The following is a 26,940-nucleotide window of genomic DNA, read 5'->3' on the forward strand; positions in this document are numbered from 1 at the left end:
CTTCCTCAGAGTCACTGTAGGCTTCTCTATCTTGCTTGGAGAGGTTTGTCATAATTATAATTTTTTATTATTATTTAAAAAATTATAAATACTTAATTAAAATTAATAATTGTATGATAAATATCCTCTCGTGATAGTCTATTATAGGGTGGTATTTGTTAGATGTTCATTGATTTAAGAAGGGTATTTGTAACTTTGCAAACAACGAGAGTATTTTATAATTTTTTAAATAACGAGGAAGTACTTATAATCACGATAAATTTTTAAAAAGATTATTGTAATATACCTTTTATTTAATTAAAAATACTTCAAGAGCTTATTCTTAAAGTAAAATTTACAATCTACAAGCTCCAAAAATATTTAATAAAATATATGGAAACTGAAAATTAGATTAATGCTATACCACCAATCCTAACAAGTCTTTGCATTGACCATGTTGTGATTTTGAAAGAGACAACTAAAATTGTTAACATTTTTTTCTTTTTTTTTTTAAAAAAAATACAAGATTGTTGACATTGACTATGTAGTGTTTACACTTCAACTTTGTTCTATTTAATTAAATAAATATAATAAATATAACAAGAATTTACATCATACATACGCATCGAGTATAGTATGAATACTAGTTATATTATTACTTTAGAGATACTCTTCGATGCTTTTTGTTTTTTAAAATATTTATTTATTTATTTACTAGAAGTTGTTTTTTTTGCTCAATTTATTTATTTTATAAAAGAAAAATGCCGGTAAATAATTAAGAAGTTGCGAGTTCGAATGTCATGAATATAAATTGATAATTTATTTTTAATAGTAGTGTTTTATTTATTGTGAAATACATTGATTGATTTAGAAATATTTATATATTAAATTAATATTTTAGTTGAACGTACTAATATACCAATTAACAATGTTTGTATTAATATAAAAAAAAATTCTCCACACTCATAAACGGCAATTAATAACATTCTTGCATTAATTTTTTTTGTCTAGTAGAATGAAAAAAATTATTTATTATATATATATATATGTAAGAATGATTTAATATATAAAATAAAATAAAATGTAGGTGGTAATTTATGCACTAAATGCCAAAAAGAATAGACGAAATTAATTTCAAGAAATGATTTTTTGTTTTTTGGTTTTCATTTTCTCCTCCCCCTTATTAATAATTTAGTTGGGTGATGATGGGTGGGTAGCGGGGTCTACTCAGGTCAGTTTCCTCCTTCCAGGAAGCAGACGGCGGCGGCGGCAGCTCTTTGACTTCCCGCCATTCATACTCCTTACCTTTCTGCCAGTCTTCCCCCACTTAATTATTGCTTCAAGAATTAATCCAAAAATGAGAAACAAAAGGAAAAAATTACTGCTTGAAAATAATCACGATTCCAAAATATCCCACCACCTAACACACATAGAAAATTCCAAAAATCTCAAATACAGTGAATTTGCCAGCAAATAAACAATCAGTGAAAATCCGATTCTTGACTAGTCTACCTTCTTCAACTTCAAAACCCAATTCGTCTTCACTTTCCTTCCAAGCCCACCATGAATATCTGGTGAAAAGGGATCGCTGACCTGATTGAATTTTCTTGCTGGTTTGCCATGGTTTTGCTTCCTTTTGAGCGGTTTCAAGAATTATTTTGAGTGTGATCGGTTCATTCAAGAAAAACGCCTTGTTTTTTCGGCTTTTGTGGAGTTTGTTATGGCGAATAATGGTGGTGGTAGTAGTAAGAAAGAGATAGCACTGAGGCTGAGGGCGGCGGCGGAGGAGGCGGTGCAGTGCATTGGGTTGGGCTACGATTTGACGCTTGACTTGCGCTTGAAGTACTGCAAAAAGCAGCAAGGTTCGAAAGATGGGTCCAGGTTGATCTCCATGGACGTTGATCAGGTCCGGGATATCGCCGTCCCTGGAGGAATTTTGGTCCAGAATGTGCCCAAGTCTATTAATTGTGATAAGGGGGAGCGCATGCGCTTTAGCTCTGACATTCTATCGTTCCAGCAGGTACTCTTTGATTGTAATTAAGTCAAATGCTAAGAAAATATTGGATAATTTTTTGTGAACTTTTTGGGATGTTTGATTTATAAGCTTATGTTGTTCTTGTAGGAATGAAAAGTTGATGCTTTGTCTGATTTACTGGTGAAATTTTCATTTTCAGTGGTGGGATTATGAAAATTTGGTTTATGTTTAGACTGGGATATGCAGTGATACCAGTTTAGGTTGTTTGAGTGGATATTGAAATGTGTCCGTGGTGGGGTTATGAATTGGAAGATTACTTTTGAGAAATTGCTGGATTCTTAAACTTTTTAGGCTGCTTCAGAGTCAAATGGTGATAATTCTTTTTCACTTTCTAGATGTCGGAACAGTTCAACCAGGAATTATCACTTTCAGGTAAAATTCCCACAGGCCACTTCAATGCAGCATTTGAATTTACGGGTTGTTGGCAGAAAGATGCTGCCTTCACAAAGTCCCTCGCCTTTGATGGGGTCTTCATCAGCCTGTACAGCATTGCATTAGAAAAATCCCAAGTAATGCTACGAGATCATATCAAACAAGCAGTGCCATCTTCATGGGATCCGGCTGCATTAGCAAGGTGAGCAGAAAACATTATTTCCTTCTCCTTGCACGTGCATACTTTCAGCCTAGATGTGGAATCACTTTGTTTTCTCTTCCTTGCCTGAGACTCGCCTACCTAATTGCTCTCAGTTTGTAATCCCTTAGTTGTTTCTGTGTTGGAGTTTTAAATGCTAACTTGGGATACTTCATCTGTGTCCTATACCCAATGACCTTCTACACAGGGGAATCTGAGGACCTTCGTAACCAACAAACTAAAAGTTTACACTTTTCTTTAATGAATATTTGGTTACTCCAACAGACAGTGTGATCCTAGCTTCAGGCTTTAAGCTATAAGCGTTTCAAAGAATATCTGCAATCGTTATTGCCGCAGGATATAACTTACATTTCATCTTCTTTGAGCTGCTTGCAAGTGTAACTTCCAAACAAAGGGGACTGATGTAAGGAGCTAATTTAGTGTGAGACAACCATTTGGCACCCTTGGTTGTGTATTAACTGTAAATGCAATAGGGGGTTGTGATGCCATTTGAATAGAGGATAGTGTTCATTTTGGTCACAATGTGAATTTTCTCACTGCCTTGGCCAATTTAGGAGATCCTTACTGATTATCATATGTCTGATCATTCATGTTTATTGTCTGTTGCCCTATTAAGGCTGTATTACTTATTGCTGGGAAAATAACTGTTTGCTAATCTGAAATGTAGGAAACTAACTAATCATAAAGGGATTGGATGAATGATGTAAACTTACGATTCTGCTTGATATTTCTGTTGGAGAATTTAATTGCTTAATTCCTTTTAAAATTTCATTTGCAGGTTCATTGAGAAATATGGTACCCATGTCATTGTTGGTGTGAAGATGGGAGGAAAGGACGTTATATATGTAAAGCAGCAGTATTCATCGCCTCTCCAGTCCATTGAGGTGCAGAAAAGATTGAAGGATGTGGCAGACAAGAGGTTTAGTGATGCCAGTGGACAATCTAGCATGCTTCCTGAGAAAGCTTATGGCAGCGAAATGGTTTGTTTCCTTGGATTCACATTTCTTCATCATGTGTTTACCAGTGTTTGTTTTATTTGGTTGTTGAATCTACTCCATAGACCATACTTTCTTTTCTCTTTGCACGATGCCTTTACTATTTACATTAAAGGCTTATGCATTGGGATGAATAATTGTCAAATGGTGAAAAAGTATTTATCTGGCTGTGTGTTTATGTAAACGTAAGCATACTATTTAGGCAGAGTTCAAGTGCTTCACTGGAAAAAGCAATTCAAGGTTTTTAACTTGCTCCTGCATATTAAGACCAACCATAGTTTGCCAAGCTGTGACGGAGAGACTACGAGCTCATGATGTGCCATCTTGTAAGAACGGTAGTACGAGCATCCTGGAAGCTCTCAGAAGTAGTGTAAAATATGCAATGACCAAAAGAATATGAGAATAATCAAAGCACCATCTACAATATGGACACTCCATGGTTTTTCAGTATCTATTTGAATCCTGTCAGAATAGGAATTCAACTGTAATCTACCTTATAGATATGTGTCTACAAAATGTGGTGCAAGTTAAGCTAGATATAGTGTTTGCCAAAGGAAGAGTGAGACATAAGTAGGACTATGGGAATAACTTTTGCCTTGAAGCCGAAGGAAAGCTAGTCAAAAGCCTACAAATTGTATAGTGTTTAAGATGAATGTTACCTGAACTGAGCCAAAGATAATCCAGTCAACTGCCTTAGTGAATGTTTGCTTAATAACACTCTCAGTTTGCTTTTGAAATAACTTGTTTAGTTGATTGACCTTATTTCTCATGTGAGCTAGTCTCACTTGCTTAACAACCCTTCAGCTGTTTTCTTCAAAAAAATATATTGTGAAATTATATTTTGGAATGAGATTGGATATTTTTTCTGCAATGGAATTTCACCTCAATTGTAATATGTGACCAGTAAAATGGTTTTTGTTCGGCTGTACCATTCTGATTAAATCAGATTATGGGAAATTGTTGTTTGATTGAAATCTCATTGTGCTCTCAGTTACTATATCAACAATACAGATGATCCAAGTTATTTTGGCACTTCTATTCCCTATATTTCATTTGATCTTAGAAATTCTGAAACATGACAGAATTTCCATACTCTAATACCTTTGCTCTATTCATTTCCAGTATGAGAGTAATGAAAGAAGATCTGCATTCTTGGATCCCAGTACACCAAGTTTTCACTCTAACCAAGAGGTAATAATTTTGCAAAATAAGTTGTCTCATAGGCAAATGATAAACTAGCATCCACCAATTTTGGTTTTGACAAAGCAGTCCTGAATTGGGGCATACACATATAAGCTTTATAATGCATTTGATACTGTAACATTATCAACTACTGTCTTTCTATGTTTTCTTAGTTACCTATTATTGGTTTTCTGGACTCACATTAACTTGGAAGCTTTATGCATATTGATAATGGAAATTCCAGGAAGTTACTTTCTTCTGGAGGAGGATAGGTGGAAGCAGCAGTAGAAATATGACTCATACTAACTGGTGTCAGACTGTGCAGCTTGAGCCTGAAGTGATCTCAATGTCTTTTATTCCGATTTCGTCACTCTTGAATGGAGTTGATGGGAGCGGATTCTTGGGTCACGCCATTAATCTATATTTGCGTTGTAAGCATTAAGTATCATTGCAGTTGATTAAAATCTATGTTCTTCGCTTCAAGTTAGTGAGCTTCGTCTATTTCAAACTCCTGACTTTTGAGTCCTAAGCATTGGAGCGGTAACATTAACAGATTTTAGCAATCTTACTTTCATCACTGAGATGTTAGCATAATTATCACTGTAGTATTCTTATGAATGCACAATGTTATTCTCTTTAGTGTTAAACCTTTACTTGCTGCTTGCAGATAAGCCACCTATAGAAGAACTTCATCAATTTTTGGAGTTCCAACTTCCAAGGCAATGGGCACCTGTATTTGGTGATGTTCCCCTGGGTCCCGAAAGAAAGCAGCAAGGAGTTGCATCTTTGCAGTTCAGTTTGATGGGTCCCAAGCTGTACGTTAATACTAACGAGGTAAACTGTGCCAATTTCAATTTTTGTGTTTAAGTTCAATCTTCTGATTTTGCCTGCCATTATGTATGAAAATAATTCCACTTCTCTTCTAACAAGTGAATCCATCAGTGAATAAGATGCTATTCAAATAGGGTCAACATGACGAGCTTATAATTTAACTTTCCTAAGTTTTGGGGCCATGTTCTGCATATAAACTGGATGTTGTTTCTTGTGCAAAGTTGCACAGGGAAAGGGCCAAAATCCTGAGCCCATAGCAGGAAGAGTATGAATTTAAGCTAAAGTAATAATCCGAAAGTGTGGAAAGCCATATCGAATATTTCAATAATATAATTATTGAACCACTAATAAAAAAAAAGGAAAGATACCTGTTTCATTTCATTATAAGAAAACAAATTATGAACAAGAAAAGAGAGAAATCTTTTAGCACGATCATACCTTAACCACTCAGAATTGCTAGTGGTGCTAGAAATTTGAATTGCTATTGATTTCTGTCTGGGTACTAGACATTTTTTATGTTTGAGCCACAATGTAACTGATCTATTTTTTTTAATGTGTGCTCAGAATATAGCATTCTTTAAAAGAAAGAGGGGTAAATACACTTTGCTCTCCTATAGGGGTAAATTGATTTTTATCACTATAAGGATACTTCAAAACTGATAAAGTTATTACACTTTATGAAGGGAAATTTAATTTAGAGGTGCCATCACAGAAAACAAAGATGGAGAATCTTGCAAATCTTGTCAAAGAATTATTATTTTATACAGAAAGACATAAAAGAAACATTTACTGATAGGATTATATAAAATTTAAGAACAGAGATGAGCTAGTTGTGTAAAGGCGATGCATCTGGCCATTCTTTTCTGGAATTGACCCAATAAATAGATATTCCTCAAATTTAGAATGAAATCATTGAAGTTTATTACAATAAGTAATGAATTTTTTTGTCAGATCATGTGGAGGAGAGAAGAAAAAGAGATACTTTGTTTTTTTTTATTATTCATTTATTTATTTTCTTTTGTTTCTTGGGGGGCTGGGAGGGAAGAGGTTAAGGTATTAGGCAATTTAGTGTATTCATTTGCGAGAAGTTTAACAAATTCAATGATATTAAATCAAGTTGATGAGTATTTCAGGATATTAGACCCCATGTATCTAGATTCATTTAATTTTGTTGAGTTCCGAATAAGATATTGCCTTCTGTCCATTAGGTAGTGTTTGGGCCAAGGTACGAATGAGTTTATTTGGGTTTGTATAGGGTAAATTCATATTTACAGGCCGATATGACAACATTCATTTACCCCTCTGCTATTAGGGAGCTGTTTCCTGCTCCGTTTGCTACATCGTGGAGGACTGGCAGAGGCAGCTGTTTGTCACTAAACTTGCCAATTATAATCAATTTACCATTCTTTTCTCTTATTTATGCTTCCAGAGTAGCAGGGAGCCTTTTTGTCAAACACTTCCACCAATCTTGTGCTTAGCTCAATTTTATATACAAAGTTCTTATTGATATTTACTATTTTAATTTAAACTATTAAAAGAAAAATGTCAAAGGCTCCAGATTCACCCTGCTTATGTCCTTCATGTTGTCGTTTAAGTTATCACCTGGTAAATTTTCTTGTATAAGTTGCAGATGTTGGAAACCTGCTCTAATGGAACCTCATGGACTCCAACAACTCAGACTGGATGCTTAGATTGGAGTGTATTATCTTCATTCTTATTGTCATATGCTCTGATTCTTCAGTAAACAAATCGGTTTAGGTGATGTTAGGAGATGAAATGTCAATGAAAGAAAAAAAGATCAAAAAAGGATGGGGAATTTGAGAGAGAAGAAGGGTAAAGTGATGGGAGTAATAGATTGGGATTATGTGACTTAGGGTTTATTCTTCGCGCTATTCAGTCGAGGGCAGCTTTTATCATAATAGGATCAAGTTGTGAAGCGTGCTAAAGGAATTGGTCAGCATTAATTAGGGATATTCCATATCCAAGCTGACACTAATGTTTCCAGATTGACTGTTAAGCCCAGAGGAGTAATGAGACTCTTGATATGTTACAAGGGCCATCGTTGGAACTTCTGGGGGTCAAAGTGTATATGTTACCCCAGAAAAGTTACTGACTGTAAATTGAAACATGGTCATGATTTTACCTCATCTTTGAATTTGATGCAGATTTAATCCTCCATATTCTACAGTCGGATTCATCTAAATTGCTCATTCCTCATTCTTTACCATCATTTTTTTCTTCTGTTTGTTTCTTCTTTTATTTTGTTTTTTGGTAACTGTTAACCGGCAAGAAGCTAATTATGAATAGTTAATGAATAATGTGGCTGAAACTAAATTGAACAGGTTGATGCGGGAAATAAACCAGTAACTGGCATGCGGCTGTATTTGGAAGGAAAGAGAAGTAACTGCTTAGCAATCCATTTGCAGCACCTGTCCTCATTGCCGAAAAGCTTTCAACTTCATAGTGAGTTGGCTGGAAACAATAATAACTCTTATGACCGTAGGTATTATGAGAAGGTCCAATGGAAGGGTTTCTCACACGTATGCACTGCCCCCGTCGAGTCTGATGATGATCTCTCCATAGTCAGTGGAGCACAATTTGAAGTTAAGGAATCTGGTATGAGAAACGTCCTATTTCTACGCCTACAGTTTTCCAAAGTTACTGGTGCAACAGTAGTGAAGAGACCGGAGTGGGATGGTTCTCCTGCCCTTGCTCAAAAGTCAGGAATTATATCAACTATAATCAGCAGTCATTTCAGCACTGGACAGAAACCTCCTCCTAAGCCATCTGATATTAACATCAACTCCGCGTTATATCCTGATGGCCCTCCAATGCCTGCACCAACCCTTAAACTTCTGAGGTTCGTCGACACAACAGAAATGACAAGAGGGCCACAGGACCCACCCGGGTACTGGGTTGTCTCGGGTGCCAGGCTTGTAGTTGACAAGGGTAAAATATCGCTTCGTGTGAAGTACTCACTCCTAGCAGTGATTTTGCAAGATGAAGAGGTACTTTTTCAGGGCTGATTGTTTTCGTAAAAAGTGAGAAAGTGCACTCAGTGGGAAAAATGAGATGGTTACTGGTATTTCTTTGTGTGGGTTCTGGTACTGCCCAAGCGTAATGCCTGATCTGAACCCAGAATGTAGAATACCTTGTTTTGATAACTGAGACTCTCTGTTGGCTTCTATCTGTACTAAATTCTTGTATATTTTACAATTAGGAGAAGTAAAAGAAGTGTTTGGATGTTGATGTCTCCTGCTATTTTCATGCTGTCAACTTATTTTCGTTGGTGTCTTTTCTGGGAAATAATGTTATTCTGGCTGAAAAAGATTAGCAGTGTTTTCGACTATATAACTAGTTTCAGGCTTTCAGAGGGACTAGCATTTAGCAACAAGGGTTTTGCACAAGCAGTATATTCCACAGCAGGGGCAATTATACATCAACTCTTTGTGTAATTTCAAGGGCAAATTTTTGGAATCCTGCTCTCATTGTCTTAGTAATTAGGAGGGTGCGCCTTGAAAAAAAAGGATATATTCCCTATTATAAAAGAAAATTAAAATAAAACATATTAACTTTGATTGGTTCAAAATTTCAAGTAAAGTTGATATAGTAAATACATCAAATTGATAAGAAACACAATTCAGTAGCTTTCAGAAGACAACGAAAATAGTAAACAATGAATTGTAAACTCAAACAGCAAGCAATAGAGCCAAACAAGAGGCTTTCTCCTGCCAATAAAATTGAACCTGTAAATGAATGACGGAAGCATGTGTTTACATAACAACTTATTTAGTTATATTTTATTTAACTTTTGAATTTTCATTTAATGTAAAATTTTTACAATAATCTTTAAAAGTAAATTCATTAAACTTAATGCATAAGATCTTTTAATTAATTTATAAAGTACATATTAAATTTCAAATAATGTTATTAATTTATGAAAAATATTTTATATCTTTGCTTAATTTAACTTCTAAATAATGTAAATATTGTTTCAAAGTAATAAATACTAGTACTTATTAAAAGTCTACCTATAGTTAAGTCTCTGGATCTGAACAGAAATTGAAATTGATGGATCGGCCAACATCACAAAAACTAAAACATTAAGAACATCCATTTAAGCAGCACCAATGATCTTAAGATGTTTAAAAAATGATTGATTGGCACTTCACATAATATAGAATTCACCAGCAAATGGTTCAAGTTGATAAACATAAGATATGGTAAATTTAGTATGACCAAATGCGCATTAATTTCAAGTTATGGGTTATACCGGCCCCAATCCGGAATTTGAAGCATTACCTCCCCCGATTAGGACAAGCGTTTGCAAAGTGTGATGGATCGCCACAAACAAAGCACCTCCCGGATATGGGCTCACCAGTAGCAGAAACGAATGCTACATCATTTGCCCGTCCTCGACTTTGGTTACTCCTGCCACGACCACCTCTCCTGCTGGAAGTAGATGCTGATCTGCTGGTACTTCCTCGTGGGACTGTTCCTCCGCTGTTGGCATTATCTTCCCAACTGCATCCAGATAAATGTTAAATATTTCCAAGGAGCTCTGAAATTCAATTAATTTGTCCCGCAAACAAAAGTATTTATTCTGTTAGGACCGCGGGTTCATTTCGAAATATTTTCTTTTTGATTTGGTTGTTTCAGCTTCTTAATCAAATTTTGCTCACTAAAACTGAGCTAAATTCAAAGTTTACATACTGGAAGATACCAATTTGATCTCTCTTGATGTGCCTCTACCGGCAAATGTAGGATTCTACAGATGGTCGCAATTTGGTAGAAGTGGAGTACTTAAAGGCACAAAACCACACATCAATCCATCACTTTCTCATAAAAATTTGATTGAGCTTCAGAATCAATTGTGAGGGATCAGTTGATACAAATATTAACATATGAGACAGAATTTTCAGTTGCTATGAAGTATGTGATAAATCACAATAAGAGAATGCATCATAAAACATTTGGATACCATCATGAGGTTAGGAACCAGTATATATAGTATAAGTGCGGTCACTGCAGGTCCTGCTGGACCAAAATGTTTGAGAGGGAACAGTTTTCATGAAAGAAGAATGACAATATAAAATGGTAAACTGATATTTGACATACATAAAGAAGTTGCAGCCTTGAGCTTGACATGAATAGAACTTTCTTCCTCTATTGGCTGGAGTATTAGCTGTGCGCAAATTGCATGGTGCCCCACAGGATGCACATGGAATTGAGGATTCTCCTGTGTCATGATATGAGAAATAAAAAAGACAAAGAAAGCTTAGATGTCGTACTGGCTCTATCTGAGAGTTCATATAATCCCACCCCTGTTCTGAAAACTCAAATGTTGGACAGAGTCCCACAGAGGTCAATCAATACTGGGTCTTATGCAATCATAATATTTTATATTGTGAAGTTTTGCTCTCTACTTGCAGCCCCTATCCTGAATTAGAGGAGTGTGATTTCAGCTCTTGTTAAAGCCATGTGCAGACATAGCACAACTCAGTCCCAATCTCACATAAAGAATGTGAAAGCTGAATACTGAACTGGCAAATATACATTAGCTCAAGCAATTTCTGCCACTTTACTTTTATTTGCATAAGAAAATAGCTCCCAACATATAGCCAGTGTCTCCTTTAAGAGTCCCTTCATTTTCTAACAATTAAGCCTATATAGGATATAAATGCTCATCTTCATCAGACCGGAACATTGAGTTTTGCCGGTAATTGTGAGAAACACGTATGGAATGAAGAGCAAGAGGAGAAAGGACATACACGCTAAAACATGAAGTTGTGTAGACAAATCTAACACCGAGTACCAAAAACAAAACCTAATGTTAAATGGAAAAAGGATAAGAGTCATCATACCATCTTCTCCAGCAGCATCCTGAGTCTGTGCACTACGACCTCGTGAACTCTGAGAAGTATATGAGCTAGAAGAATGCGCTGTATGCCAAGCACCCTGACTTCTGGAATTACTTTGGGCACTGCTTGATGATTGTGTATGCCCTTGCCCTCTTCCTGCAAAAAGAAGTCAACAAATAATGTGACGAAGAAAAATATGGTAGAAAAATTGTAAGCTGAGAGAGGAACTCTCATCCTCACATTTAATTGATTTTCAATAATTTGGATATGACAACAAATTACAGTTCAAAAGCATTTCAACGTGGATACTCGTCTAGTCACCAGAATGGCAACATTAACATTATCTGTCGCATCTAGGTAATGCACCAAAATATTGAGGTATCCTCATGTATCTCAACAAAGGTCTGTCTGTGTTGGCGTGTGTGCTTGAACCTGACCTGGTGCCAGACCATATATTGTTCTCCAATTTAAACCCTTAAAAACATACAACACTGTGTTTCAGACAATATTTATCCTTTAGAAGGAAGGAGAAAAGAAAAAAGAGTTAAAGATATACTAATGCCACTTTTATATTAAAAGCCACATTTGGTCACATGAAAATTTGAATGAAAAACTTCCACTCTACTTTGAATATATAAAACTGTTCAATTTCAAGTCCATTAGCCTAGCAAAACCTTACCTATTATTTGAAAAATAACAAGCATATCATTCAGTATGTAACATCTTTATAAAAAGTTCTCTTTCTGAAAGTACACTGCCTGAACTATAAAATAGAATGAGGATTTAACACCGACTTTGAGGGGTAAAAGGAAAAAAATTATGAATTTCTCACCCAAGCATCTTTGACAAACTTCAGAAAAGTACTCTGTCTGTAAATGGAAGATTTTAATATCATAATAGCAAACGGTGGTATGCTTTCATCAATGAGAATGTATTGTACTTGTTGATCGCTCCACATGCACTACCGCATAATTTGGATATTGCATATTCTGAATTTGAGAGGGAGTGTGGACAAATTCGGTCAACTGAATGGTTAAATGGTTAGAAAATTGCAAATATGAGGAGACATCCCACATAACCATGATTCCTCCCAAAATAGGATTTGTTTGGGAAGTCACTCCAACTCTGTGCATGGGTATAAATTCTGTATACAGGGTCTGGTTCTCTATGCATTAGAATAATAAGTTTCTCAGCAGAAATCTGCCTCAACAGCATTTGGTTTGAGCAAATGATATCCTCCCAATTGACGGTTATTACCGTCTTTACTTACGTTATAACTTTACATGTTTGCCATTTTGATTATAGACGGAAACTCATCTGGAAAGCTCTCCATTCAACACTAGTTACATGGAGTCACAGAGGGCCTGCAATGTGTGTCAGCATGTCACAACATATTGTTTCCAATCCTAGTTTCGTAAGAACATGATTTTTGTTCACTAAGGAACTTTGTACTTGTCTAAACCTCTTACACCTTAAAATCAACTATCTATTTTGATTGAAAACCTTTTTACAGGTATGGTAACTTAGTGAAGTGCTGACACATGGGGACGTTGACGTATTAAATGTTATTCTGCGCTCTCAAACTCAATACTTTTGGAACATTAAATTTTCACATTCAACGTAATGCATGGTTTGGTTACCCAGTTCCCACCCCTAGTGGAATTATCTTATCAGTTGATGGTGCATAAACCATGAGAAGATTATGCTTATCCAACTGTGTCAAGCGCTTTGATTATGAATTTAGTATTTTTTTTAGCCTAAAACAGTGAAAAAACTTGCTTACATGAATTTTCTTTTATTTTGCATCTATAAACAACTTTTTCTATTGTTTTTGACACTTTATAACAGATGAATACGATGGGAAATTATACATGACTCATTGCCTCATCATACTTAGTATTGAACATTACTCTTATACGTTACATACCAGGCATGTTGGAGTTGTTGCGGGAACCAGTTCCACAGATTTCCACTAGCTGCCTTAGAGTATTATCACACCCACCAATGCAACCTGAGAAGATATATGGACTCAGTCAGCTTGCTTTATTTTAAATATGTACAATTCAAAATATAATTTTATTAGACATCAGTACCTTATGTATAAATGCTCTCATTTTTGTGCAAATACAAGATGGAGATGGAAGCACAACATTTTGCTTGGACCAAACATGCATCGCTCATATCTCCTATTTGATTAACACAACCTTATAGATCTAACTACGCAAACTCCTATTTGACTAGTAAACCTTGACATTCCCAACATTACTTGCTGATTCAGGATTTAATCTATTCAATGTATGCATGGGAAGATACGGCATATATCTTGAATATGGCAAAGTGTAGAATTATCTTCCTCTTTCTGCTTATAAGTGAAACCAATAAATGCACAAAATTTTCAGAAGGCCCATCTTACCCAAATGATCAACATTGTAGTTTGGCGGTATTTCCAGCCGACGAAATTTAAATTGAATCATGTAAACAGGGCCTGTATATAATGTTTGCATATCAGAGATAAGAAGCTCATAGATAAGAATTCACCCAAAAATTGAAGCAATCACGAAGATTTATTGCATATGGAACATAATAAAGTACATAGATATCAAAAGAACACCCCCCAAAAGAAGTATCAGATATCAGCGAAACCTGGGGAGCAAGTACTGCAGATATTTGAGGTAACTGCTGCTTCGGATACAGACCCAGGAAGCCACACGACATTCCTACACTGGAAGGAAGTGGAGAGATTAGAGTATTTTTCAAGTCAAGTTTATAAGCCACCACCTGTAGGTGCATGTTCCTTACAAGTCAACAATCACTCTGGCAAAAGCCATCTGCAGTTACACAGTTGTTTAAAAAAGAAGATAGCTAGGCCATAAAGTCAGCTAATTTATGCAAGTCCAAGGCCCAACCCGCATTGTAATGCGGTAACAATTCCTAAACCTCCTTTACATAGTGGAACTGAATCTCATTTGGACAATAATGATCAAAATCTTCCCATTGCTATTAGAAAAGGGACTAGCAACGGTCACTATACCCTCTTGCTCATTTCCTTTCTTTAAGAAAATTTTCGCCATCCCATAAAGCCTTCCTTGTTACCTAAACAACATTTCTATCCCTGAAACCTTATCTCAGGCTTTAACCAATGAGAAATGAAGACAAGCTATGAATGTGGAAATGGAAGAAGTATGTGGGCTGTAACTGGGTTTACTCTTGAAGTATAGGGTAGAAGGATCACCTGAAAGGTATAATGCAAGATTGGTGGCCAAAGTCTATACCCAAACTTATGGAATTCAATACCTAGATATTTTTGCTCCAGGGGGAAAGATGAACACAGTAAGAGTTCTACCTTTGCCTGCTACCTAAGGTTGGGAATGGCAGCAATTTGATGTTAATAATGCACTTTTGCATGGATAACTAGATGAAGAAATTGTGCCACCAGGTTATAAAAATGATTTAGCTCCTCAATTTGTTCGCAAGTTAAAGAAGGCCTTGTATGAAGTGAAACAATCATCATAGGCATGGTTTGGGAGATTTGCAAGAGTAATGATGGCCATTCTATATAACAAAGCGAAGGGATCATACGTTGTTCATCACACTCACCTTGAGGGGAGATACACTACTTCTAGAATATGTTGATGCATAATAGTGACAGGGGATGATAAAAAGAAAGAAGACAAGTTTTAAGTCAATGTTTGGCTAAGTAGTTTGAGATCAAGGAGCTAAACGTTGAAGTATTTTCTTGGGCTCAGTCAAAGCAAGGTTTTTTTTATCTCCCAACCAAAATATGTTCATCTTCTCAAATAAACAGGCAAGACAACTTGCAAGTACTCCAATTGACCAAAACATTAAACTTGGGAAGACGGAGGAGGATGTTGCAATGCCTTGTAGAGAGGCTCATTATCTGTCTCACACACAATCAGATACAGCATATGCAGTGAGTGTAATAAGTCAATTCATGCATAGTCCAAAAGAAATTCATTTGCAGACAGCTCATTGAGTAGTGCGCTATCTCAAAGGAACACCGGGAAAATTTATTCCTTTTAAGAGAAATGGAGGTCTAAACACTTGAAGCATATACTGATGTTTATTATGCGGGACCAATTGTTGATAGGAGATCAATATCAGGATATTGTACCTTTCTTGGTGGGAGCCTTGTGACATGGAGAAGTAAGAAGCAAAATGTGGTAGCACAATCTAGTGCAAAGGCAGAATTTTGAGCAATAGCTCAAGGAGTGTATGAACTACTTCGGTTGAAGATTATTCCAGAAGATATTGAAGATTAAGTGGGATGTCCAGATTAGGCTCTATTACGATAGTAAATCTGTGATTATTATAGCTCATAACCCAATACAACATGATCGAACAAAGGACTCCGAAGTTGACAGGCTCTATATAAAAACTGAAGAGTGGTTTAATTTGCAAAACCTATATGGTTACAAAGAACCAACTTGTTGATGTACTTACCAAGGGGTTAAGTAGTTCAACTTTTGAGAATATTGTATCCAAGCTGGGAATGGAGAATGTGAATGTCTATTCACCAGCTTGAGGGGGAGTGTGGGAAAACATGAGTGTGTTGTTAAGTTAGCTATTTTAGGATGTTTGTATTCTAGGTTGGTTATATTCTTAAGATATTTTGTATCGTCGTAATTAGGCTGGTAGTTAGGATATTCCAGAATCATGGGAGTTGATTTTTGTTTCCTTCTTATTGTGAAGATAACTTGTATCTAGTTGATTCTCCTGGACATTTGAAAATTCAATTCAATACAGAAAATATTCTTTCAATTTCTGACATAAACCACTGAAGCAGGGAGAGTCATCGAAGGAGGGTGCAATGACGCATCTAAAGTTGTCTGGCTGACATACTAATTGAAACCGAATTGCAGACTTATCGCAGTCCCAGATCAAGTATTAAATGCAGTCTTATGGACTATAATGCTGCTATAACTTGTAACAATCCTCAAGTATGATATGCAGTATAAGGGCCCTAATTCTGCTAAACTTTTTTTTAAATCTCTTCATCCCAACTAGCAAAAGACAGAAGTGGTGGAGCAAATGGATGTATTGCATCACATCCAAACTAATCCACTTCCTTGAGTGAAAAAGCACTATGTCGCATAAATCTAGACCTTTGAAAATGCCAAATACAAACTTCTGTGAGCATATTGTTGTTGATCTATGTGTTTTTATGTACATCAATATTTTACTTCAACCTAGTACACTAATACATGTTAGTATAATCCATAGAGGTTCTCCTATAGATCCACATGGTTTGGTTTTATGTAAACTACTCTGTGTTAAAAGTTGATCAAACCCTTAAACTCTACTCCTAAATGGATAGCACCATGGATAGAAAACCATATCCACATCTGTCTGCATAAGTTAGTTAAGTGATGTTGACATCCTATTCAAGTCATCAAAATATTTGTTAATATAGAGCTGGTTTGAGAAGTCAAGAGAAGTATATAATATTCTCAAAATTGGGAAGAGACACCTACTTGCGGATAGCCCAAGCACCCAACCATGAAATTTCCATCCTGCAAAGAAAAAGAAAGCCTACTTTAAAAAAAAAAAAATGCAAGAAATGCCTTCAGAGGAAAAATACTAGATTTCTTAAAAACATGTATAAGATGGACTTCTTGTGAGAACACTAGTCTGGGCAACATCTAAAATGCTGCGCACAACTATTTAAGTCTATTCTAGTAACTACGTACTAGGAGATCTATCCACATAACTTCCAACCCCCCCCCCCCCTCTGTTATAACAGCAATCATCTAGGCAAGGTCATCATGCAAATACCGGCTTTCTTCTGAGCACCATATCTGATTCCTGGCAAAGACCACATCTTCGGAGAACATCCCCAATTGCATAAGGCTCATTGCCATTAGATCTGTTCGATCTGCCATAGACAGCATATACTCGTCAATGGAGGTACAGCGTTCTGAAATTTTGAAAGGTAGTTATCCGGTTTACCTCTCAAAGAAAACAGCCATGGCTTCAAAAAGCTTTCCTTTATTTAATCTAGCCTGTAAAGAAAGTTTATAACCAAAAGCAACACAAGGAAAGGATGAAGAAATAAGAGACTTCACATGTAAAGAGGACATACATGCATCCAGTAGAAGAAAGTTTATGGTTGATACCATGTGGTAAACATTCATTCTCAGAAAATTATTTGATAGATATGATCAACTCTCTTGATTGACCTTCAATCAAGGATTGGCCTTTCTCATGCCTATCAGGATATATCTAAGATTGCTGATTCATGTATGTATTTCTTGCATCAGCAGGTAGAATATACAAATAAGAGTTTCATGGATCAGCAGTCTAACTGCATTCCCCATCCACAGGTCCATACAAGTTTCATAGCCGCAAAGAAATTTCTAGCACATTATGTATGCGCAACATTAAGTATTTATGAAACTAGAACTTAATAAGAGAATTGAACTAGATAAGCCAACCGGCCAAGTTTTACAGCAGGAGACACAATGGAGGAAGAAGCAAATATCAGATACACGTATTTCTAGTGAAGAAAAACAAGTCAAGAAATAGTCATCTTGACACATGAGCATTAACTTACATCGAGAAAGCAGGCTTTCATTTGTTGTAGACAAGCTTCCAAAACTTCAGCTTTACTTTTCGTGCCCATACTAACTGCTTTCATATCACTTTCCATTGCAGCACGGAGATATGGTTTCCACAGTTCATAACTGACAAAAGAAAACCCAATCATTTGAAATGTTCAGAGTTTTTAATTAAACAGATGTCTCTTTAGCATGTTACATAATACATGTTCACATCTCGTTTACAACATGGGATTGTAACATGGCACACAGCCAATGAAGAGGACAATGTGTTTCATGATAAAAACAAATGAAAATGCCTTTTGTTGCTTATGTGATGAAGGAGTAAAGGAGTGAAAGAAAAGCAAAAACGCAAATCTGAAAGTTGAGAAACAGAGCTTAATTTAGCCTACGTGAGAAGCAGGAGCCTTCTTTCTGGTGCATAAAGAAGGTAGATTAGTTATATTATTTGCCAAGTATGTGTAGTTCTTCGCTGTGAAAAAGAGCAGTTCAAGTTTCTAGTTGATGCTTTCTCATTGGCCACATGGTTTAGTTGAGTGTAACTATGTGTAGCACCATTCAAGATTCAAGAAGAATCAATCAGAATAATCTATACAAGAAGACATACAGGCACAAGTTGGTATGAACATAATTAACTCACCCCATGTCATCATATCCCATTACTAGTGCCTCACCCTGAAATTACATAAAGCCCACATTAAAATCCTGTACATTTGATTGTGGTATATGAAAATACATCCTCAGCTGAAAGAAATTGATAAGCATATACAAGAAAATAGTGACTCCTAAGATACATGTTGTAAATGCTTAATCATGATACTAAAGTACTTGAAATTGTTGAAGAGAGGCAGCCCTTCAATGCTTCCACAGTCATATCCTCTGGATTAAAAACTAAATAAACCAAAACTTCTTCATAAAGACAAAAGCTACACAAATTCTCACTGAGATCCTTGAATAGCAAAAGGATTACAAAGCTTGACCTTGGTATATCTGCACCAAGCAAAAGAATGAGAAAGATGGGACTGGTGCTGAATAACCCGTACCCAAACCATCAAGCGTAATCTTAAATCCGGGGAAGAATTTCAACAGTCAGCTAGAGTTTCTATATGTAGGAAATCTTATAAGTCCCAAATAAAGAGATACTCAATGACAATTTTTTTAACAATCAACATTTCTTCTTCAAATTGAATAATTGTATACCTTTTGGCACTTGATCACACAAATTAAATCTTATCCAGCTTTTGGCACATTGATTTAAATTTCAGATATATCTCAAAACACCACCTTATCCTGTTGTACCAACTTCTAAACCCATTATTCGACATGCCAATCAATGCCACTAGACAATATAAAATATTTCCTGATGATCAGTTAGTCTCATTAGCTGGTTATAATTAGCCATCCATAAAAAAAAAAGGAGAGGGTATATGTGCGCTGAGTGTTTTAAGAAAATGAAGTTACATGTCATATAGCAATTCTATAGAAGAGTGTAGATCCCGGAAGCAACATTATTAGACTTCTCTGATAGTTGACCTTGCACACTTTACCAAATATATAAATCAACTGACATTTTGAATCAAAGCAATTTGTATCTAAAAGTTAGGGAAATGGATAATGCAATAGGACTGGAAAGACATAAGGTTATTAACTGACATGATGAAACAGATAAAATCTAAGAGAAAGGAAGAAGTTACAAGTTTCGTAGGTGAGAAACGCATGCTTGAGTCTTTAGTGGCATAAAATCGATCAAGAAGCTTTTTTATGTGATCATGCATTGTTGCATCTGTTCCAATACCTGCCTGTCAAATTTGTATAAATAACACTATAATCAACAAACTCATCAACTGAGCTCAAAGAGTTCCGACGGGCATTTTGGAAAGTAAGACAAATGGAAAGATGTATTTTCCACCACATTGCATAAATTACTTACCTTATCCATACAACTTAGTAAATCAGCTTCACTTAAAAGAGGTGGAGGTCTGGTAACTCCTGAGTCAAGAGTCAGTGTTGTAGGGGTGAACTGCAAAAAGTTAAAATTAAATCCATGTTTTTAAATTGATCAATTGAAAACATGGACGAACAACAAGATGACTCCTATTGCCTGAATAAGAATATATCATCAGTGTTCAGCAAAATCTGGTATTCATGTGCCCCACGTTCATGCCATTTCTGACCTTTACTTTCCCCATTTCTGTTTGCAGGCCATCTCAAACCATGTAGTTTAAGTACTCTTTCCGCTAGTGTACGTCTAACTATACGATTCTATAAACTAGCAAGTTATCTCATCTTTCTATATTGTTCATCAATAAAAATTGTTCCAAATATCTTTTTTTTATCTTTCTCTTAGATGTCTGAAAGATACCCGAGCGTATATAATGAACCAGAGGCTCATGTACACTTTATATTATGTTAAAAGAAGATTGACTTCTGACCAAAAATGAATTCAGAAATTGAGTCACTCCTTTCTCAAAAGCAGATGTAAAGAATGGGATGATTACTTAACAAACCTGTTGCCCATAGGTGTATGTCGGAATCACAGAACCTCCCCATGTTTCAAATCTATAAACATCCAAGTAGTTTTTCTGGATAAAAAAATACAGCAAATAACTTTACTCAACAACCAACTAGAAGACAGGAAAGTCATCATAAAAAATCCTAAGTTAGGCAAATTATAGAACCAGCATGGAACAATTCTCTTTCATACTAATGCTATTTACGTCAGGCCTATTTCCATTCAAGAGCATCAGATATACTGTTCTTGTTCTCTTTCCAACAATAACTGTACTTTACCAATTTCTGATTAACTTGCATCATTTGACTGCCAAAGTTACCCAATACTCACTTTTTCAACTCTGTCCCAAACATCTTTCCATGGGAGACAATCTCATGAATCTCTTCGCTCCAAACACCTATCTAGATTTGTCAAAAACAATGAAATCCTATGGAAAATATTACAAGGCTCTAAACATAAAGATGATATTATAGAAGCGGGTTAAGACATATTATACCCATTCAAAAAATCACCAAAATGGTTAAACTGACGAGATGCAGGGAAAGCTAGTAATTCAATGAACAGGGGTAGAAAGATTTAAGACAGGAACTCAGGGAATTTGGAGATTTATATATATATAAACATTGTTACATCTTCTGTCTGAGTGGCGTTGTAGCAATTAAGATGATTCATGAGGCATGTGTTATTGCATCCACTTATCTAGAGTTCTAGAAGATCAAGAACCAAATAACTTTTCATATCATCCAAACTTAGAAGAACCTAATAGTACGGAAAATGCTTTAATATATGAAAAGGTTGAAAAATATAGTGAGAAACGAATTGAATTCATCTTAACCAAATAAGCGGTGGTCATTAATTACCAGTCATTCTCATAAACTGATAAGCAGCTCTATTCTTAAGTTACTGACAGGTTAAATTTGTAAGCCTCTGTTTTTGTATATCTGCCTAAGTTTCTCTTTTCCTACTTGAAAACAGCTAAATCATAAATCAATATCAAGCCCTATATAACTCAGAATCTATTCCAAGGACATAGAATTTGAAAAAATTAGAAGTAAAACACTGATCTTTTTTTGGTGTGGTAGAGGATAGAGCTTATACTAACATATCGAGTTATATCCATAAGCAACCAGGTCCAACATAGAATGCAACCAACAAAAATCACATTTAAGAACTCAAAGGACAGAAAACTCACAGCAATTATGACCCTCCCAGATGCAGAAAATTGTTCACCAGCAATGTCAATTTCAACTGTAGTTTCAGCTCCTATGGCAGGTTGAGAAACACATGCCAGGAAGTGGCGAACGACCAATTCGTACACTTTCTGTTACAAATAAATATACTCAAGGTTTGGAACATGGTTCCAGATCAGAGGAATAAAGATGAGGATATGATAAGTGTCATTCCATCAAATAAAAACTTGTAACAAAAAGTGGTACCAACATGGTGGTCTTGACTCCATCCAGATTCTCCAGATGAAAATTTTGTTGGGTGAATAGGTGGGTGTGCCTTATCATCATGTCCACCACCACTAGGATTTCTCCAAAGACCTGATTCAGGATCCAGCAAGCGCTGGGCGTATGAGCCCCATATTGGGTGTGCTTGCTGGTCTTGTACAATTCTCTACACCAAAGAAGAGGCCAAACAAATTCAAGACAATAAATTCAAGCATGCTGATAGGTTTACCTGAGAGGACGCATATACATTAGACGTGCTGGGAACAGTGGTAGTGAGAAAATTTTCCAAGATATTGTCATCTTTTGAACTCTAACGTGCCACAGCCTCTTATGTATAGCAACTGAATGCTAAACACACACTTTCACACACTAAAGGACATGGTTTTGCTAAATGATGTTTTGGCCCTTCAAAATCCAGTATGTATGTTATCCAGTCAACTTGTTTGGTGCTAGTTTACCAGTTAACCGTAAAATGGGTACAAACCATATAATTCTACTCCAAATACCCCGAAAGCAAGTTAAGTCATTTATATGCCTATTACCTAAAGCACTTTATGACTCCACTTTACTAGCCTTCAAAAAATGCTCTTCTTATCAAACAAATCACTAAAAGTCACATGTAAAAGACAGTTACTTACATGCAGATCTGTTCTCTCTGAGAAGCAATCAGTCTCCGTACGAGGATAACTTATAAAACCAGCTTGATATAGATCTTCTGCTACCTATTTTAAAGCAGATATACACAATGATTTTGTGCTACATAATCACTTCGAGAATAAAAATGTGACACAAATGATGCTTATAAAGAAAATATAACAAACTAAGACCTTATTTAATCTTGATAAATAGCTTTTAAGGACATTACAGCAGTTTCAATCACTTAAAGAAATTTAGCATGCAGACACTAGGCACCACCTCACTACAGATAAAATACATAAATAAGCTACCTAAGGACGAACAACCATGACTCAAACGCTTGTCTATTGCACCCCTGAAAACATAAATAAGCTACCTAAAGGACAAGCAAACATGAATGCAATACTTGTTTATCATATGTCCATGAAAATGATTCTATCCAAAGTTTATTGGAAGATAACGTCAATAAACCATGGAAAGCGTGATCTTTACGAACAATAATGCTCCATAATATCAGCAAGAATTTTAGAAATACAGGAAATCAACCAACATGAGCTTTTTAGATATGCCTGGTTGATTAGCATATTAAACTCGGAGGAAGGCAAATTTCAAGTCAATATATGATGTGATTGTCCACATGAACTAGCGCTACCACTCTTCAAAGTGAAGAATGGTGATAGACAACACAAAAAGAATGCAAAACATTGCCAAATTGTGAACCATTTTCCTTTTTGAGAAATATTTAAAAGCTTATGGTTGTCTGTTGATTCTGCATGTTGAAAAATCTTCACTGGTTTGATGATGAATAAATCTGGGCAGTACCCAAGTGCCACTACTGTGACATTGTAATCAAATACCAGGAAATGCACTAAACTCAGGCTGCCACCTGGCAGAATCAACAAATTATGAAGCACAACTATCTGAGAACAGCATTCTTATCTAACAGAAACCTTCATGGTCTGTTCGGAACTCATTCTGAAGTAACGTGAAGCACGCTTCTCAAGCTCAATTGTGCTCAAAGGATGAGGAGGATATTTAGGCTTCTCCTGCTGTCTAACATTTGTTACCTGAAGGTGAAAAAATCATGGTTCAAAAACCTGACTCGCAGTCATGAGTTTATTATCTGGAAATCAATGTCTTCATAGGGACTCACAGTAGCAGTGGGTTCCTGAACACACATTTCATATAGTATTGTTGCACATGTGTAGTCAAACAAATGCCCGCGCCTGCAAAGTGACAGAACTGTTAGGTTTCAATATAATTAGTTTGCTTATTAGATGATGATGGCAAAATCAATGATAATTACATCCAATTAAATGTAGCAGTGCCTTCTTCAGAATTATGAGTACAGTTAATAGTCCAGAACTCTTCGGGTTCATGTGATTGGATTTCCCAGAACCGCTCCACAACAAAACCCAGTGTAGGGAACTGCAGACGATCATAATTAGCATGAATCTTTGTAGAAGTGATAAAACTCCTCACAATCAAAAAGATTTGAATTTCAAGGATATACTCAATCAATTTAACAGATAGAACAGGATTTTTCTCATTCATATTATCTTGCTTGCTGGAGGATGATTGTGGCTCACCTGGCAAGGACCGTAGCTCAAGATCACATTTTTGTCATCTGTAGTGAAATCGAGGACAAATGCATCTCTCAGAAGCATAGTTTGGAAACGGGTGAAAGAAGCACCTATTCGAAGATCTATTTCCTGCATAATTCCTTTATCCATTGAATCTTTGAATTTTCTGATATGAGGCAAAATAACAATGAACAAGAGCTGTCCTTTAGGGGACACCCAATGATTTGATGCTCAACATTTCATTGTGGAAATGTTGGGTTCAAAACCCATTGGGACCGTGTGTGTGTGGGTGCATGCATGGGTTAAAAAAAACAATAAACAAGAGCCAATCTTTTAAATTTTCAAATATAAAGCAAGACTATAACCAAGGGCCAGCTAGCATGCAAGATAACATTTTTTGATGGTCTCCAAATCTTTCAGCCAGCAGTATTGGACAAAAAATTATATAACAGGTAAATAAATTAGAGATAAGATGGTAAAAAATAATAGGATAAATTAATCACAATAAAGATATTTCAAGAATGTTGTCAGAGCTATCAGGTAAATAATTAAAACCCAATGAGTTTCGTTTGACTTACTTGTCGAACATCTACAGCATCAGCAAACAATTGATTAGGCCGAATAAGGTGCTGTGCAGCGTAATGAATTTCCCTGAGCATCCCAAACTTTGTCACTGAGCATAAGTAAATAGATATAAAAAACAACACCGGAATAAACAAGTGTACAATATTATCCAGCTATCGAAACCTATCAATCAGGGCAGAGAAACGAGCTCTCCAGATGTTGAGATTGCGATTCGCCCGGGTACAAACTTCTACCACCTCAAATGCTATATTTTCTCCTTCTCTGTCACAATCAAGCCACAAGATAAGCCACTGAGACTTTCTAGCTTCCTCCTCGAGTGTCTTCTCAATGTCTGACTTATCCTAAATAAACCAAAAGGCAGTCATAAATTCTTTTCAACAATTATCTTTGTCAAACTAGAAAATGCATTGGTTCAGATACTTGATGTTAGTCTAATGCATGCTTCAGTGGTACTTATACAGAACTTCCAGAAATTTAAATAGCACAGACATTCTTATATGAACCAAAGGAACAGTTCACCAAATTTAAATGCTACTTCTTTCATCCAACTTTGATTTGTAAACCATATAAGTGAACAACAACTCCCCACCCCCCCAACCACGCACAAATTATTCTAACCAATCACCATCAATCCTTAGAAAAAAGAATCTTTAGACATGCAGTTAAAGATACATCCCTGAATCATCATTCTTATCAAAGATTATAACTTGCTCCGAAGAAAATCATTCCCCCATCATATGTTTGTGATAGGAGATTTTATGAACAAATATTAACCTCCTTCCACAACGAATTACCCACCCATGACAATGTACATAAATTCATCCAAGGTCTAGTCAACTTTCTCATTTTCGGAGCAAGAAACAACTTGAACACGTGAATGCACGGATAAACGCACAGCATAGCGTTCCACCGGCAAGATACAAACTTTAAAGCACAAAGGACAAAAGACCTATCACTCAACCATCAAAAAATTCAAGTACGCACATGAGGCACATGTTTCTTGACGGGGGCATGGTAGAGATCGACGGGGTCACATGAGTGCCATTTCCGATAGCGATCCTCGAATTCGACCTCCATGAGATGGCCGGTGACGGAAGTGAACGCCATGTGAAACTGCTGGTTCTGAATGGCGTAGTTGAATTCGAATATCTTGTTGTATCTGGACCGCCCCTCCCTCACTCTCAGTCCGCCGCTTGATGGATTCCTCGCAAGTATACCAGAAACCGCTTTAGCCACCGAAGGCTTCTCCGCCACGTTCAGCGCCCGCAACGGCCGTCCTCCGCCTCCCGCCATTCGGAAAATGCTATTTCAGCAGCTGGTACTGTCAGTATTGGCGTCACTGTTCGCCTTCATGCGGAATGCCAACCAAGTGTTTGCTCAAGGGATTTGAGCGTTTTCCCGCCTTTTGATTGCACTGTGATTTGACTCCAATGCCCCTTAAGATTTTTTCCTTTAACTTAATTACAGTTAAACCTCTCTAAAAATACAAAATTATATTTTCTCCCTAAAAGATTTTAAAATTATACTTACACCCTCTCTAAATATTTATTATTTAAATAAGTCAGTAATATTAAATAAGAATTTTTATTAATATCAACAAATTTAATAAAATTTGACTAGTAAAGAGATCTATTAATTAAACCAAGACAAATATATTTAAAATATTATATATAATTTTCAAATCACAGAGGGGTCTAAGTGTAATTACATTAAAACTTCATAAAGAATGGGCATAATTATCTCGAAAGCAATTAATGAATTTAAAATTTTAAAAATAAAGAGCAGACCAAAATTATTTAGGACACTAAAAGGGCTCACCCCAATAGTATAGATGACGTATGTAAAGATAGGTCCATTTTGATGTATAGTTGGGGAACTTATAATTCAAATTGAGTTTGGCCAAACTTGAACCAATTGTATGAAAAGTATAATATAGTTATCATGTTATTGATATTAATTCGAAAAATATAATCAATCACATAATAAATATATTACACTTGCTTAATGATTAGTTTGATTCTTCAGACGTGATCTGTATAAGATTTTCCCAATATAATTATGGGTTCGGCTCCTGTTGCTAACTGGAAATTGTATCGGTAGATAGTCTACAAGTAGGGGTC

At 36.0% G+C, this 26,940-nt stretch overlaps 2 protein-coding genes across 5 annotated transcripts; one reads left to right on the forward strand and one right to left on the reverse strand.

Moving 5' to 3' along the window:
- The first annotated feature begins 1,207 nt into the window (after positions 1-1,207).
- On the forward strand, positions 1,208-8,863 carry LOC105178027 (MACPF domain-containing protein At4g24290). Its single transcript, XM_011101363.3, has 7 exons — positions 1,208-1,999; positions 2,350-2,588; positions 3,385-3,586; positions 4,724-4,792; positions 5,028-5,214; positions 5,451-5,617; positions 7,957-8,863. Exons 1-7 carry the CDS (start codon positions 1,700-1,702, stop codon positions 8,638-8,640), a joined length of 1,848 nt encoding a protein of 615 aa, XP_011099665.1. The 5' UTR covers positions 1,208-1,699; the 3' UTR covers positions 8,641-8,863.
- A 304-nt stretch (positions 8,864-9,167) lies between these two features.
- On the reverse strand, positions 9,168-26,240 carry TOP3A (topoisomerase 3alpha). 4 transcript variants are annotated; one of them, XM_088885412.1, is made up of 25 exons: positions 25,805-26,239; positions 24,983-25,161; positions 24,814-24,886; positions 24,242-24,364; positions 23,959-24,080; positions 23,806-23,878; positions 23,603-23,719; positions 22,655-22,738; positions 22,003-22,182; positions 21,755-21,883; positions 20,558-20,632; positions 19,981-20,070; positions 19,745-19,849; positions 18,691-18,725; positions 18,047-18,176; positions 17,443-17,495; positions 17,269-17,368; positions 16,968-17,006; positions 14,119-14,197; positions 13,889-13,960; positions 13,403-13,486; positions 11,479-11,631; positions 10,733-10,853; positions 9,917-10,138; positions 9,168-9,342 (listed from the first exon to the last, which is right to left on the reverse strand). In XM_088885412.1, exons 1-25 carry the CDS (start codon positions 26,111-26,113, stop codon positions 9,255-9,257), a joined length of 2,835 nt encoding a protein of 944 aa, XP_088741538.1. In that variant the 5' UTR covers positions 26,114-26,239; the 3' UTR covers positions 9,168-9,254. The 4 variants fall into 4 exon arrangements, with proteins under 4 accessions (XP_088741538.1, XP_088741537.1, XP_088741539.1 ...); XM_088885411.1 differs by having other exon boundaries at positions 9,168-9,360; XM_088885413.1 differs by lacking the exon at positions 9,168-9,342 and having other exon boundaries at positions 9,751-10,138.
- Between the last annotated feature and the right edge of the window lie 700 nt (positions 26,241-26,940).

Source organism: Sesamum indicum, linkage group LG9, assembly GCF_026168435.1.
Source record: "Sesamum indicum cultivar Baizhima isolate 11 linkage group LG9, ASM2616843v1, whole genome shotgun sequence".
Lineage (NCBI taxonomy): Eukaryota > Viridiplantae > Streptophyta > Magnoliopsida > Lamiales > Pedaliaceae > Sesamum > Sesamum indicum.